Below are 16,830 nucleotides of genomic sequence, written 5' to 3' on the forward strand. Positions count from 1 at the left end.
ATAGCAATTATACACACTCTTTTTACACGAGTGGTCAGAATCATTACAATTTCTTAACATTTACTTGTCATAGAGGCATACTTTTTTCTTGAAGTAATTGTATTGAAAAACCCATGTTAATGCTACATCAGTGATGAAGATGTTATAATTTATTTAGACTGTCCTCAAGTAAAATTATCTTGAACCTAATTTTGTGTGAAGTGGCTGTGAAAAATGACTGCTGATTTAACTAAGCAGTATTAGATTTTGTAAGATTAGATATGAGATGGATAGTGTTTGACTAACTGATGGTGGATTTGTTTGGATTTAGGAAAAGCAGGAAAAAAATGATATATTAAGTTACAAGGAGGTTGAGGCAGAGGTATGTAGAATATACCAGGGTTATAGTTTCCCAGTTCATTTATAGAAAAGCAAATATGATTACCCTGAAGCTAAATTTTAGTTCAAGAATTGTGAAGTGAAGCTGAACGTACTTCTGGCCGTGGGCAGTCCACACTACTCTCATCTTGAATTTGTCATTTGCTGTACATTTCTCTGGTTTAGAAGTGAATATTGGGCTTCCCTGGTGGCGCTGTGGTTGAGAGTCCGCCTGCTGATGCAGGGGACACGGGTTTGTGCCCTGGTCCGGAAGATACCACATGCCGCGGAGCGGCCGGGCCCGTGAGCCATGGCCGCTGAGCCTGCACGTCTGGAGCCTGTGCTCCGCAACGGGAGAGGCCACAACAGTGAGAGGCCCGTGTACCGCAAAAAAAAAAAAAGTGAATATTGTCCTGACAGTTAGGTAAGGCTAAGGAGGTAGGAGTCATAAACCTCCAGGTTTATATAAGTCCACTGTCTCAGTAACTGGAGGCTAAGGCTTTTGGCTCTCCTCAGGCTTCTCTGCTACATATTTGGCATTTATTAGCTTAAGGCATACTTAAGTACTTAAGTATTTATTTGGCATACTTTATTAACATAAGGAATCATAAAGAACATCATCATAAGGAAATTGCATCCCAGAGAGGAAAATTCACACAGAGTCATTTGTTGAAACTGGGACAAGAGCTCAAGAACTGGGACAAGAACTTACTTTCTGCCCTGATAAATAGGGTGGCAGTTGGGGAAGGACTTTCCTATTTTGATGCAATTTCCTAAATGTAAATTAATAGCTTCTCAGAGGCAGTAGAATAAATGTAAAAGCAAAATGAGTACAAATTTTCATTCTTAAGGAGATTGAAAATATAATTTATTTTGGCCAGATATGAAATAATAATTGTAGTTAACATTAATTGTGCTTAATTCTGGGCCAGATAACTGCATTCTTTACATTATCTTATTTAATTTTTGTAACAGCTCTTATATAGATAGAGGCTATAATACTGCGCTACTAGTAAGTAGCAGGACAGGTATTCAAATTCAGATCTGTCTGACTCTAAGCCCAGGCTGTGAACCATTCATTACATGATACTACTGTGGCTTTCTTTTCAAGCTAACATGTGTTTACTAAGAGGAAATAGGGTATGAGAAAACCCACCCAAAACTTAGTCCCTATGTAGATCCCTTTTGATTAAAAAAAAATATAGTGTTTTCAATTGTTGTCACTTTAGTATTAGAAATTTCCAACAATTGGAAAAGTTTTTAATGATTATTCACTCCCTCTAAAAATTAGTGAAATATAATCTAGTAGCATCTAGCAATAACCTTTTATTTTATTTTTAAACGGAAACATTGTTCTCTTCATCTTGAGAGATTACAAGAATCAGAAAAGGTCACTATACAGATATCACAGGTTAGAGAGATTGTACCCTTTTCTGGATAAAGAGTATAAATCCAATGGCACAGGCCTTATTAAGGAGGGGTTGAAACAGACTTTATTTAGATGAACTAAATCACATTCCCACACACCCTATTCCTCTAATGAGTGCAGTGACAGCTATCAAGTCTTATAATTAACCTTCTATTCTTCTGAAGAGTGAAGGGAACTGGAGAAAACATGTAGCTATGCAGCCTTTTATGACTTGCTTTCTAGAATCATTTTTGACATTATAGGAAGTTTGTTGGTAGAATAGAAAAATTACCAGTGAAAATAGCAGGTTTTCTGTGTTGTACTCTCAAACAAGCTGCCACAGAAACAGTTAAAAGTAAATGTAAAGTTAACATGAACACAAATATTAGGAACTGGTAGAATGATAGATCTTCTGCTTATTTCCTTGGGCCATAAGTTTCCCATTTTAGAATTATCTTTTTTAAAATCTGCATTTAAGTTGATCTCTTATTTCGTTTGGAACTAGATGAATCTTCAGATCTTACTTATGAATTCTAAAATTTGTTTCTAAGTTGGTTCTTTGGTCCAAACTAAAAGAAGATCCAAAGATCGATGTTCTTTGTTGTCCTGATAGAAAATGTTTATAGAGCGTTGTAAATAAATAAGTATATTTATAATATATGCATATATGTAAATGAACACAGCCTTGTTATAAGCACTTTGGAAATGCCCAGAAGTAAAAATCATAGTCGTGGTCTTCAGGGAGTTGTAAATGTAGTTGGAGAGAAGTTTGCTCCTCTCCCCCTCCTTTTTTTTTAACTAGGCAAACTTAGATGTTCCCTCCGTTAAACTCTGTTTCTGAATTGATGAGTTTTTTTTGTGAGAGAAGGTAACATCTCTCTTTGATAATCAGAAAAAATGCTCCACGATGGCTCTCTGGCTATATGGTCATCTTTTTAATTTTAGAATTATCTCATGAGTTGTAGCCCAGTTTCCTCTTCAGTTAATTTTTTTCTGAGTACTTTAGAAATTAAAGAGGATTCTTACTGCTTCAAGTAATGAAATTATAGTTTTCTCTCTTGGTTATATAGTACATTGATTACTTGTGTTGAGTTTGGTTTGTGTTATTCCTTGGAATTTCTTTGCAAATAAGTTCTTAAGCTTTCAGAGAAGCTGGATAGACTTCTGGACTTAAGAATTTCAAACAGCTTAATGAGAAAGTGTCAGGTGGAAGCACTGCCTCAAAGTTACCCCTTTCCCCCATAATTTTTTCTCTTGAGATTTGGGGACTTGTTTTATTTTTACTTTCATACATCATATTGTAAGTAGTCACACATTTATTTTAAAATTCCAGTTCAGAATTACCCTTTGTTTTGTTAATTTGCATTTGACCTCTTTTGACTGTGGTCTACTTAGAATTTTAAATATCCATTCTGGTGATGTGTGTTTAAACCAGTACACACTAGCCTTTTTCATTAAAATAGAAGTGTTTATTATAAGTTCATATACAAATATTTATGTTGTTTTCCTAAATTCACTTGAACCACCTACAAGTTGGAAAATAAGTTACAGCTTTTAATGTTCCTCAGCTAACTTTTTAAGTAGCTGGTCAGAAAGGTGGCAGTTGCTTATTATTTTGATGGTCGTTGCTGGCAGTAAAGTGCCTTGGAGGATTATAAAACTCTCATCAGTAGGTTACAGAAAACTGGTTTCTGGTAGTTGCTGACAGAAACACACTAGACTTTGCTGTTTGTTTTTTTGATGTAAAAGCACTTTAATAAAAATTTAAAATTAGTATTTGAAGCCACTGAACATACTTCTTGATGTATTGATAGGTATATGGTCATTGCTGCCCACTTTGTAAAGATCGAAGATGATTTGCCCTTTTTCTAGTTTTCTTCCCTTTTTTTCACTGCATAGAATGAGCAAAATGAAGGCAAAGGGAAGAGTAGATTACGGAGTTTAGGTAGTTAATTGTTAGAGTTTTGTCTGTATGAAAGAGAAGGATTAGTTATTCCATATACACAGATAATATCTAAATGTATGAGTGTATCTTAGAGATACTTATTAAAGATGTGTTCTTAAAATACACCAACCTAATTTATCAAATGGCTTTTTCCCCCCAGTTCTGTAGAAAATGTTCTCAAAACACTCGTGAAAAGCTGCCGACCGTAAGTAGCTTCTCAATTTATAAAGCCTCTTATTGTTTCTGTGGGCTTTTCCCCATCTTTAGTATGCTTTGAAGAGGAATTTAGAGGTATAACTAGTCTCTGATATTGTGATGTTAGTCACTGGGCACAACATATCATCTCCAGCTCTTCAACTGAACTTTTCAGATTTCATTTATAAATTTAGAAATTTTTAAGTGGTGTGGGTGTCAGTCACCCATTATAAAGTAAGAATGCAATAATGTACTTATAACTGGCTTCATCTGAAAGATTTTCCTAGAGTATTGTTACTCAGATCAAAAATATTTTCCAAAATGAGCCTTGTAGGTCTTATATTAAAATGAATAATAATAAGATGGCACATAAGTTTTTTTTTTTTTTTTTTTTTTTTCTGTACGCGGGCCTCTCACTGTTGTGGCCTCTCCCATTGCGGAGCACAGGCTCCGGACGCGCAGGCTCAGCGGCCATGGCTCACGGGCCCAGCCGCTCCGCGGCATGTGGGATCTTCCCAGACCAGGGCACGAACCCGTGTCCCCTGCATCAGTAGGCGGACTCTCAACCACTGCGCCACCAGAGAAGCCCGGCACATAAGTTTTTTTCTACTGTGTTCTGTTTCAGTAGAATATTTGACTTTGAATATCCCATATTCTTATGTTTAAAGATGAATATGGATAGAATTTAGCTTAATTAAAGTCCAGTTGTGTGGACTTGAACTATTTTTTCATTCTTGTTTATCAGGCTGTTCTAAGACAGACTTCTGCTATGAATTCTTTTGAATGGAAATTCGTATATTTATCATATGCTTGTAATATGAGTTAAAGTTATTTTATAGATCAGATACTTGTTCCTGACCTCCTATACTACTCAGTCTCGGGCAAATGTATTTTCAGGATATAAAATGTCTCCTTTTAAGAGGCTTAAGATCTAACCTGGGTCATTCAATAAGCCACCAAGGAGCAGTGTCATTTTGTGAAACTTGATCATCACTAAGGAACTTACTGGTTTTTAGGTTCCTAGATAATTCATAGAATGCCCAAGCTTTTGTTTTGGATTACTAGGCTAACAGTTGATTCTGAAAAATTAGGAAGGGGAATCAGTGTATGAGATCTTTGAAGGTAGAATATATGAGTATATTCTGCCTTTTTAAATTTTTTTAATTCTAACCTGTTGCACAATGATCTGGTACATAAATGCTCGATGAACTCAACAGAAGAATAACTAGAAATGTAATTTTATTTTTCACATAAAGAAATGAAATGTGATTCTAATAACACAGATGTATAAAGATATAATAAGATTAATAATATGATGTATAGGCCAAACCTCCAAGTGTATTTGAAAGGGTTTACTAACTTTTTGGGCCATACCCAAATCATACATTTTCATATGCTTTTCATTATTTTAAACCTCAGTTGCCTACCCATTTGGGTGTCCATTCCATATCCAAATGGATAATGGGTCCTCCTTATCCATTTACCTTCATTTTGTGTGTGTCTTCACACTTCAGATTTTATTTTTCTAAATCTTCTATACCCCAGGGATGCTCCTGCCCATTTCATAGAATTTTACAATGTTAGAGCCTATAGGACTCGATCATCTAGCCCAATCCTCTCTTGTATATAGGAGGAAATGTATAATCAGCAAAGTGAGAAAGAGAACATCAACCTAGGAACCTCTGGTCCAGTGAGGGTAAATGGTTTATTCCTAAGGTGCCTAGAGGTTCCTGGGCTGATGTTCTCTTTCTCACTTTGCTGATTATACATTTCTTATATAGACTGGATTCCCTATGACAAGATTTTTTTTTCTATTGCTATTGCACAGCACATAGGATGAAAAAATACAACAATCACGTTTAAGTTTGTAGGTGATTTGAATGACTTTGTATTTTATCTGAGGTTTATCAACTTTATGTTGGGTTGGCCAGAAAGTTTGTTCAGCCATCTTACAGAAAAACCCGAATGAACTCTTTGGCCAACTCAATAACATTTTCCCAAGTCCACAGACAAGAAAATTTATCTTATCTAAGTGTGATAGGCTATTTATTTTAGAGTTGTAAAAATGTGTGTTTCTTGTAGGTAATACCACACACATTGGTAGTGTGTGATATTATCTCATGAGTATCTTCACCTTCTCCCCCTTTTTTGTCAGTCATATAATGATGTAGAGCATTTAGCCAATGATCAGATACATGAAAACCTTCTTTTTTAGGTATTTTCCAGCAGATGCCACAGCTGAGATGCTAGAAGAATGGCGGCCATTAATGTGCCCTTTTGATGTAACGATGCAAAAGGCCATCACTTATTTTGAAATATTTCTTCCTACCTCCCTTTCTCCAGAACTTCATCATAAAGGTTTTAAGTAAGTATATATATATATATATCTTGACAAATTCTAGAATATAGTAGGGAATACATACATATATATATACACACATATATATATGTATGTATGTATATACATGTGCAAACTATTAAAGCAATAAGTAAAAACTTTACCAACTCAACCATTATGTTTCTTATACTTGAAGTGTGTGTGTGAAGGCTAAAATAGTTAAATATAGGATTGCAAATAAAGAGAGAATAACACTTGTATGTCAAGCCAAGTAAGATGTGGGCTTTAATTTAAGATATTGGGAGAGAAAGAATAATAAGTACAAAAAGGGGTTGAAAATTTCAATAAATAGGCAGTGGTGGAAATGTTAAATTGCATAGATTTAGGGAAGGGAAAAGTGTTTTTATAAACCTTGGTTGTTTAACCCTCATGTGTAGCATAGTTTTTCTTTGGCCTTTTTTTTTTTAACTTGTTCTAGTCTTTTCACTGTTTTTAAGAACTGTTTTTTTCTTGGATGACTACAGGTATATCATAAACCCAAGAATGAAAATATTTAGATTGTACTTTTATGAAAAAAGTAAAAGGTATGAGGAAAAGACTGGAAGGATCATAGTAATTATCAGTATATTATGGGTTCATGCTTAGCCCTCCCACTCCCCCAACATGTTTTCTGTAGTGAGATGTCAAATCTTTTATTTCAGTCAAATCAGAAATTTTGTATCTAGCTGTATGTTTATGAAATTTTCATTAAAAACTTGTAATTTCTTTGACATTTGTAAAGATTGGTTAATAATATTCAGATGTTTTCTTGCCCCTATATTCTCTTCTGTTGGGTTGGCCAAAAAGTTCATTCGGGTTTTTCTATAAGATGTTACTTTTTAGCCAATCCAATGTTTCTTTAATTTGAGACTTTCCACCACTATAATTTAATTGCTCCTAACACTTTGTGGCTCATTTCTTCTATGGAGCATTTACCATAGTGCTAGTTAATGGTGTAATTACTAGTTGGCCTGTTAAAAGAGAGTAAGGGAGAGTTGCAGGAACAGGTAGTAAAGGGAAAGCATTAAAGCAAAAACGTAGGGAGAGGAAGGAGAAACTTGTAAACAGTGTTAGATAGGGGTAGACAATTATTTAACAATGAAGTAGAAATTTGATTAGATTATTCTTTTTAGCATAAATAAATTGAAAGGGGAATATTCAGACAAAAGTAGTTCTTTTTCCATTAAGTTTGTAACTTTCAGTATTATTTTTTCTAGGTTGTGTAGTTATCAGTAAGAATAATAGATTAAAAAAATACAAAAGATACCTGGCTTTGAACCACTTGCTATAAATCACTTGCTATTCCTAACAACATTTTTCTTCTTCAGACTTTGGTTTGATGAATTAATTGGCCTTTGGGTTTCAGTGCAAAATCTCCCACAGTGGGAGGGGGTGAGTATCCCATTTTTTCTTATATACTTTTTAGTTTGGAAGTAACTATATCGGATCATTTGATAAGTAACTTCAGTTCCTTAGAATTGGCTATTAGCAGTGTTGTAGTCAGTTTTTTAGAATTTTATTTGCTGTATTCTAAGAGAACTAGAATATTCATTTTGGTTATATTCTTTATTTTCAAAATGTTCTTTATTTTGGTTTTATCAATATCTGAAAGTATATACATGTACTGTGAAATGCATGAAGAGTAAAAACCCTGTTGTTTATTTCCTTTTGTACCCTTACTCGCATGGCACTGGACACCTGGTGGATGTTTTCTACATGTGTGTTTGATTAAAACTTATTTTTCTCTTTGCACTGTGGATGATGCTTTGTCATTTCCCTTTTTTAATAAGCATTTCAACTGCAATTGATTTTTAAATGGGTGACGAGAATCAGAACTTAAATTTGGAGAAATGAAAAAACTGAGTCATAAATCAAATATTAAATTCAGTTGTGCCCATAGTGATTGTTCTGAAAAGAATAAATGGATAAGGGGTGTGACTGTGACCCACAGAAACAACAAATGTATTAACTGTCTTTTTTTTTGTTTACTTTCAGCAACTAGTAAATCTCTTTGCTCGATTGGCTACAGATAATATAGGGTACATAGATTGGGATCCTTATGTACCAAAGGTAATTAAGAACATTTGAACATATACAATAGTACTGACATCATCTTTATGTCTTTAAGAAGTGTGTTTTGTATTCTTATTTCTAGCACCACATAAAATATTTTTTGACTCTTAGTAAAAACATAAGTAATTTAAAGGATATATCATTTATTTTCAAAAAGTAATTGGATCATATCAAGCTATCATAAATGTTTGATTATTTTGTCTTACCTATGCAGGACATAAACTATAAGTTTCAGAGTAAGTAATTTAGAAAGTACTAAAACTATTATTCAGGGTGTCATACATTCATCCCTTCCAGCGAATTTTGTGTATTGTATCTGATTGTTCTTCTAGAGTGTTCCCCACTTTTAAAATCACATTGTATATTTTCGTAGAGTAAGTAAAGCTAGAAAATGTCTCTAGGTGCATTATTGCATATTTGGTGTTGTTTCACCTGCAGTAGAATCATCTGTGGAGCTTCAAAAAGGCTGTTACGGGGCATCCGGGTGGTTCTGATTTGCACACTGACAGTAGAGCAGAGCTGGGGAGCAGCAGAAGGCATATGCTCTGATTGCCTTTGCTTGTGCTGTCTTTCTCTGTTGCTGGCCAATAGAAACTAAGAAGGAAAAGTAAATTCCCCAGTCTTTAGCCCCGCCATATCTGACATATTTAATGACAGATTTAAAAAATACATCTAATTGTATTAAAATACAGTTATTAAATGACAGATTAAAATGCAGATTCTTAGGGGGTAAAGTCAATGGTAAAATTTTGAGAGGGAGAGTAATCGGCCAGAAGATATTTGTGTTTTGTGCATCCTTGGCTTGGAATGAGAGCATAGGAAAAATAATTTTATGTGCATTTAGGGAGGCAGAAAGTAGTCAAAATATTTCACATTGAACTACAGTTATCTACATTTTGCCTTTTTATGTTTAACTAAGTCTCATTTGCCAGTTTTGGAGTACATGGATATGGGTGCTTCATAGTCACATGCCTGTGACCTCAGAGTGTCATTAAAGAAAGTGTACAGATATTTATATGAAATTCCGAAGGAATAAAGCAAATTACTAAACAGTATGTCATTTTGCTTAAAAACCAATCAAATGAGAATATATATTCAGTATAGTAACACTAATATGTAACACTTAGGTTATTTAATGAGTTATTTGATATCTGTAAATATTTATTCTTAATTCTTTTTTTTTTTCTTTTTAAAGATATTTACAAGAATTCTGAGAAGCCTGAACCTCCCAGTGGGAAGCAGTCAAGTGTTAGTCCCAAGATTTTTAACAAATGCTTATGATATAGGACATGCTGTAATATGGATCACTGCCATGATGGTTTGTAATACATTATCTTTGGTTTATATAGTTTATGTAAATTTTGTGTTAACCACACAAAAATTCTACATAATCACATAATTCTAGATTAGTGGCTTAGTTGGTCACTTGATTCTTGGATATTTCTGATGGAGTAAGCTTATGTTTCTCAGACTCAGAATGTAGTCATAATGCACCATTTATAAATCTCCTTAAGTAATGGACCTTAAAAGTAAGGGTCAGAAGTTCAGAGTTTTGATTATTCTGATCATTTTGTAATATATAGAAATATGAAATCACTATGTAATACACTGTAACTAACAGTGCTATAGGTCAATTATAGTTTAATTTGGGGTGGTGGGGAAGCAGTTAGAGTTTTAAGAGATTCAGAATGTCTGTAATAGTATTACAGACCAAGAACCAGAATCATGGGTAAAAGAACTTTCCCAAGTCAAATTGATAATGATAAAGGTAGATTTGAACTCAGGGTTCTGCATATGCTCAGTATTAATGCATTTATTGTCAGTGTTCACATAAAACATCATATTGAACACAAAGCTTATTGACCAAGTAATCTTAGTGAAGGGAGAAGTATGAAGGATTATTTTACTGACTGTCATCTTCCAAATAAAAGAGTATTAAAACAACTTTATACTGTAATTTTCTGAATTGTCATTCATATTGCTTCTACAGTTATCTCCTTTTTGAATTATTCTGCATTTGATATTTGATATTGTTCTGTGTTTGCTATTTTCTCCCAGGTTATACTGCTCGGTTGGCTGTTTCTGTCAAAAAAACAGAATGGTTGTGAGAAGTTTAGCTCTTAAATTTCATTGTAAGATTAAAAGAAAAGAAAATTTCAAGCTCCTTTTTTTTGTTGTTGTTATTTTATTAATAGAGGGAAAACCCCATTTTCTTTCTGATATTCGACAACAGCAAAAACATACGGATATTTAGTATTTTACATAAGCAATGAGTTGGAACTTGTTTTTTAGGAGCCACAGAATTAGATCGTGATTGGTATCAGCCTTATTTTAATGTTGCTGTTTCTCACATAGGTGTTCTCATTGGCAGTTTCATTTTGTGTTAAATATGAATATTTAATATAATTTCAAAATCAACAGTGCTAATTATTATGTTAGAATTTTGAAAATTTTATTGGTATTTTGCTACGGAATTATGGTCTCAGTAGTTGCCCTGTACTAAATTGGGAAACGTGAATGTGGATTTTATTTCAGCAGAAAGACATGTTCCTTATGTAACTCGATATTCTGCCTTAGGTCTGTGCTGATTCTTTTTTTACTTGAAATATAATTGACGTATAATACTATGTTAGTTTCGGTTATACAACACAGTGATTTGACATTTGCATGGATGATAAATCTGTGCTGTTTCTTGAAAGAAGATCATCTTGAGACAGATAGGAGGTTTCAAGGCCAAGTTGTAGTCCTTTATTCCCAGGGTGGTTCAACTTGATAAGATGATTGCCAGCCTTTTCCTCATTGCCGCCGCCTCCCCTGGCCACCCCCCCCCCCCGCCACCCCCCACCCCCACCCCGGTCCTGCAGCCCAGGTTCTATGGTTGTTTGGCTGTTTTGGTAACAGATTAAGGGAAAAAAATTTTTTTCTTTTTTGAATCACAATATGGTCACATATAACAGGTCTAATCACTTGAAACATTTAGGAGTAATAATAAAATATTTGAATGCACTTATGTAACTCTCACCTCCTTATTTCCTGCTGTGAGAACTTCTTCACTTCTTGAATCTTTTAAGGAATGCTTTTTATGCTTAATGTTGCCACACTTGGTTATTTTAAGATGGCAATCTTAGTGAGAAAAATTATTTAACTGCAAAGAGTAAAAGATATTGTTATTCTAAATTGAAAGGTACCTTTTCCATTTTCTGATTTGGTTTCAGTAAGTTGCCCTTATTTTTTATTTTAATTTTTATTTATTTATTTATTTATTTTTTTGCCCTTATTTTTAGTAGACTGTCTTGAATTGATTTGTATGAAGTTCATCCGGGAATTGTTTTTGACTTTTATTTAGAGGTAGAATTGATTTTTGCCAGCAGGATGAATATGAACCACGTTAAGAGATCTGTATATAGGCCTGGGCCTGTTAACCCCTTCAGTTTTACAGATAACTTGGGTACTGATATTTTTGCTCTTTTATCTGAACAGGGTGGACCAAGTAAGCTAGTGCAAAAACATTTGGCTGGTTTGTTTAACAGCATCACATCTTTTTACCATCCTTCAAATAATGGCCGCTGGCTGGTGAGTAATGTTCATTTTTTTACTCTTAGGGTTTGGAATTTTTTAAGATATGGTCACATGTAATTATTGCATATTGTTTAACCTATGATACATTTTCTGTCCTTTGTCTAAGATTTGGCTGTATGTCAATGATCAAGTTTACATTAAGTTACTGTGTTCACAGAACATATAGAAATAAAGATAATACTAGTGTGGCAACTGGTAACAAGATGCCACAAACCCATGGAATCATCTTTTCAGTCTTACCATGTTAGTTTTTTTGTTTGTTTGTTTGTTTTTAAGTTGCCTGGTTAAAATGGCTTTTCACGTAATGGAAGATTCATGTGGTGCTAGAAATTAAAACTGAAATTTGAAACACATCTTTATTAATTATTATCAATGATTAATTGGTAAGAGTATTTTATTCTATCTAGTTAGGCCATACAGGTCTTTGTAATAAGATTATACAAGCTATTAAACAGCAAGGTCCTACTGTATAGCACAGGGAACTATATTCAATGTCCTGTGAAAACCACTATGGAAAAGAATGTGAAAAAGAATATATATATGTATAACTGAGTCACTTTGCTGTACAGCAGAAATTAACACAACACACTGTTACATAGTTGTATAGTTGTAAATCAACTATACTTCAATAAAATTTAAAAAATAAAAAAATTAAAAGGTTGTAGTCGAAAAAAGAAAGATTATACAAGCTGTTATTTTAAAAATCTTTACTTGGGAGGATAGAGAGGAACTATGAATATCTATAAGGGAACTAGAACCTACCTAGGACCTTCTGCTTCTGTGTCCCCAGAACAAGTTAATGAAACTACTTCAGCGGTTGCCAAACAGTGTTGTTAGAAGATTACATCGTGAAAGATACAAGAAGCCTTCTTGGTTAACTCCTGTGCCTGATAGCCATAAGCTTACTGATCAAGATGTTACAGACTTTGTACAATGCATAATTCAACCTGTCCTCTTGGCTATGTTTAGCAAAACTGGTAGTTTAGAAGCAGCCCAGGCTCTGCAGAATCTTGCACTCATGAGACCGGAGTTAGTAATACCCCCTGTACTTGAAAGGTAAGTATAGCTTTACTTGTTTCGTTGAAGCCTCAGCTGCGGCTACTGTTATTCTCTATACTCTTGTGCTTGGCTTTCTTTTCTTTCCTGTGGCTTCTGTTTTGCTATCTTTGTGCTTTTTCCTGTTCCTAGAGGAGACAAGACATTTTAACCTAGTGATTGGTAACTTGATAAAGGTTTATTGGAGAGAAAAGAAAATTGATATGAAATGGATAAAATAAAATATTTTGAATTATTTGCACATTTTAGCTACTCAAGCTTTTGCTCATAAATAAAGCTCTGGCTGTTTTTTCACAAAATGTGAGTGTCACTAAATATTGAGAACATGGCAGTGAATGTGATTTTGCATTTCTGTTTCTCAGGCTCAATGATAGAGAAGAAAATTTGGTTGCCTGTATTATTTTCATATATTGTATAACCTTGTGTGTATTATTTCCACAGTGTTGATTTTACTGCATTCGTTGTTTTGTATGTTGAAATAGTAACAAAAGTAGTTCTCCATTTGCCTCATCCCTGTCACAATATAGGCCTGGTGTGCTCCGTAGGAGAGAGCCACTCTCAGTTGTCTTGAGTGTTCAGGAGCAGATTGCTTAAGCTTTCTGTTATTCATTCCTTTGCTCCCTGAACTTCAGCTTTATGATTCCTCTCTAAATGGCTTTGTCAAAAGTAGAAGAATGTTAGATTTTGGAGGCCAGAAGGATCTAACAGTTTGAGTTTCTTAAAACTCAGATTTGTCCAAGGTTCTTACTGGCAGAATGCAGATGACGGCTTATTTTCTGACTAACTGTTGAGACAAGAAAATTGGTGACATTTACTTGGCAAAGGGTATCCTGTTAAAGATCTTCACCAAAATGGGGCTCCATTATTTGTAATTTGAGTTGCTTGTACTATCTTGCCCTGTCTCTTTGCCGTAACTATTTAAGTTGTACTTCACTTTCCTAGCCTCCCCTGTTTTTTTATGTATACATCTTGGGGCCTTGAAACTTCCAGCATGTACAACTTAATTAGGAAATGGAATGGGGAAGTTAGGCAGTTTCTACTCTGTCTTCAGCCTTCAGTGTTCTTTGCTACTTGACCTCCACATGGTAGCAGAAGCTATCAGTCAGTGGCAAGTCCCTTGATGCTCTTTGGAGAGGAGAGACTTGCCTCTAAGGGGGGACTTCAGTTGTTTACATAGTTAAAATTTTGAACTCTGAGGTGTTTTGGTGTTTCTTTACGTTCCCTTTGTTTTGCCTTATTTTAATGTTTTCCAGCTGATGAATTATGACTGGTGAGATAGGTTTTTAGTAGAAGGAACAAAGCTTATAAATACAAATACAATTATCCATCACATTTTTCTTTAGCTCTAAAATTTTGGACAAATTTAATACCAGCATATTCTGTATGTATGCTTGGCCAAGATAAATATTTAATTAACAAAATTGTCAATACAATGACATTTTTTGAGACTCAGTTGTAATTTTGCCCTGTTTAGAAATGGCATCGCTACCTTTTTTTGACAGTTTTTTTTTTTTTTCGTTTTCTTTTTCTTCTTTTTTTTTTTTTTTTGGCTGCAGTGCACGGCTTGCAGGATCTTAGTTCCTTGATCGGGGATTGAACCTGGGTCATGGCAGTGAAAGTGCCGAGTCCTAACCACTGGACTGCCAGGGAATTTCCAAGCAAAAGTCTTTAAAAAAAAAAAAATTATTTATTTATTTGGCCATGTGGGGTCTTTTTAGTTGCAGCACACGGTATCTTCGTTGCAGCATGCAGGCTCTTTTTAGTTGAGGCATGCGGACTCTTAGTTGAGGCATGCAGGATCTAGTTCCCTGACCAGGGATCAAACCCGGGCCCCCTGCATTGGGAGCGCAGAGTCTTAATTGCTGGACCACCAGGGAAGTCCCCAAGCAAAAGTCTCTTAAAAGTAAAAATGTAGAAAAAAAATTTTAGGCACTTAGTTTTGCATCTCCTGAAGACAGCCTCTGCTAAAGAGTTTTTGGTTTGTTTCATTCATCTTTTAAAATAAGCATAGGTTTGATTTTTTTTTTAATCTTAGTTAGAAATCCTTCTTTTTTCCTACTTATTTATAATTAAATTTCCTATTATTTACCTTTTCTGTATAAGAGGAATTTAAACTGACTGTATTTTGGATTTTCTTTTCCCCTATAGGATAGATTCTCAAAAGTGAAATCACTGAGCCATGCATAAAGTGAGTGTTCTTGGCTCGTAAATACTTACTTAGTGATCAAAGATTGCGTTTGTCTTATTCCCCCTGTTTTATTCACTCTAGTCTCAGGCATATTCTCTTATGTTTCTGATAGCTGATTTCCAACTTTAAAATACAGTCTTTTTAAAAGTATAAAATAGACCCTTCAGCATTTTAGTAAGATTATTTTTTCCCATAAAAGGTAAGAGTGGAGTAGTTGTAACTTGTTATTCCTGAATTCTAATAATCACTGACTGTTAGATTAGATGCAGTCCTATTGGAATGTGGAAATGGATTAAGATGCTGAAAGAACGCAAAAATCTACCAGCTAATGTTACTTTTCAGTGTGGAATTGGCATGGAGGAAGGTGGTAAGGGGGCAGGGAGTTGGGGAAACATGTACCTTTCCTTTATTTGTGTGATTCTGTTCACTTTGAGAGCAAATATTCACTCAAAATACTGTGCCAGCTACAAACCTTTAATCCAAAATGCAGTTTATGAATTTAGTATGTTTAATGTGTTATGTATGTTTATCTGTGATGGAAAATTTTTAAAATTCTGTTTTCAAACTGTAGAACATATCCTGCACTAGAGACTTTAACAGAACCTCACCAGCTCACAGCTACATTAAGTTGTGTAATTGGAGTAGCCCGCAGTTTGGTATCAGGGGGCAAGTGGTTTCCTGAAGGTCCAACACACATGCTACCTCTGTTGATGAGAGCATTGCCTGGGGTGGATCCAAATGACTTTAGTAAATGCATGGTGAGCATATTTATGATTCTGTTTTGTATCTAAGTTATAATTGTGTAAATGGATATCCTATTACTTTTTCTTCAAATATTCTTTAGAACATAGTAAAGTGTAAAATTTGTTAATGGTAGCAGAGTTATATCTGTAGATGCCCAAGTTTAGATCTGTAGACAGTTAGTTGATCTATGTAAGGTTTTCCTTAGTAATTTCCCATAACCTGTGTGCATTTATAATCATATGGTGTTTTAGAGCTCATTGTGTATCTCATATCTTCCTTAAGCAGATACATTAAAAATGATAGCATATGATCACTTGCGCTTCCGTTTGTCTGCACTTGTCACAAGGAACATGATAAAAATTATTGGGTGTGAAATGCCAGATTCCCCTTATACACACACCTTCTGACTTACAATATTGTTCACTTTCCCTCTTCCCTGGTCTCTAGCTTCTGCATTAGCATTTTCTATTTACTCTTAGCTAATGTTGTATTTTTGGTGGGAGGCACAGTAACTTCTCAGTGACAAAAGATTGCAGAACTTTGTGCTTAAACCAAATAAACTTTCAGAAAAATTGTTGTGGGATTTCCTTCAGAATAATTTATTTGGTACTTTATTGTAGCTTATGGTATACATGTATTTTGGAACTAGAGTTATGTAATTAATATTAGATCTTTTGTATCTTCCCACAGATCACATTCCAATTTATAGCAACATTTTCCACTCTGGTGCCTTTAGTAGATTGTTCATCTGTACTACAAGAAAGAAATGACCTCACAGAAGTAAGGATACTTTCTGGTTGTAAAAGGATTGGTTAGCTGAGTTCTGATTCTTACTGTATATGCATAGTAATATTTGATAGTTTAAAAGCAACTTTGCAGAGGTGCTCATAAGTTAAAATTACTGTTTT

The 16,830-nt window shown here is 34.4% G+C and overlaps 1 protein-coding gene across 1 annotated transcript in view; it reads left to right on the top strand.

Moving 5' to 3' along the window:
- Positions 1 to 16,830, top strand: part of PSME4 (proteasome activator subunit 4) — a 96,050-nt gene that overhangs the window by 31,682 nt on the left and 47,538 nt on the right. The window contains exons 4-12 of the mRNA XM_081254249.1: positions 3,871 to 3,915; positions 6,121 to 6,270; positions 7,611 to 7,674; positions 8,278 to 8,352; positions 9,551 to 9,673; positions 11,836 to 11,928; positions 12,725 to 12,990; positions 15,750 to 15,936; positions 16,613 to 16,702. Coding sequence (XP_081110375.1) covers positions 3,871 to 3,915; positions 6,121 to 6,270; positions 7,611 to 7,674; positions 8,278 to 8,352; positions 9,551 to 9,673; positions 11,836 to 11,928; positions 12,725 to 12,990; positions 15,750 to 15,936; positions 16,613 to 16,702 — 1,093 coding nt within the window. The remainder of the gene's footprint in view (positions 1 to 3,870; positions 3,916 to 6,120; positions 6,271 to 7,610; positions 7,675 to 8,277; positions 8,353 to 9,550; positions 9,674 to 11,835; positions 11,929 to 12,724; positions 12,991 to 15,749; positions 15,937 to 16,612; positions 16,703 to 16,830) is intronic.

Source organism: Mesoplodon bidens (genome assembly GCF_964165515.1).
Source record: "Mesoplodon bidens genome assembly, chromosome: 14".
Taxonomy (NCBI): Eukaryota; Metazoa; Chordata; class Mammalia; order Artiodactyla; family Ziphiidae; genus Mesoplodon; species Mesoplodon bidens.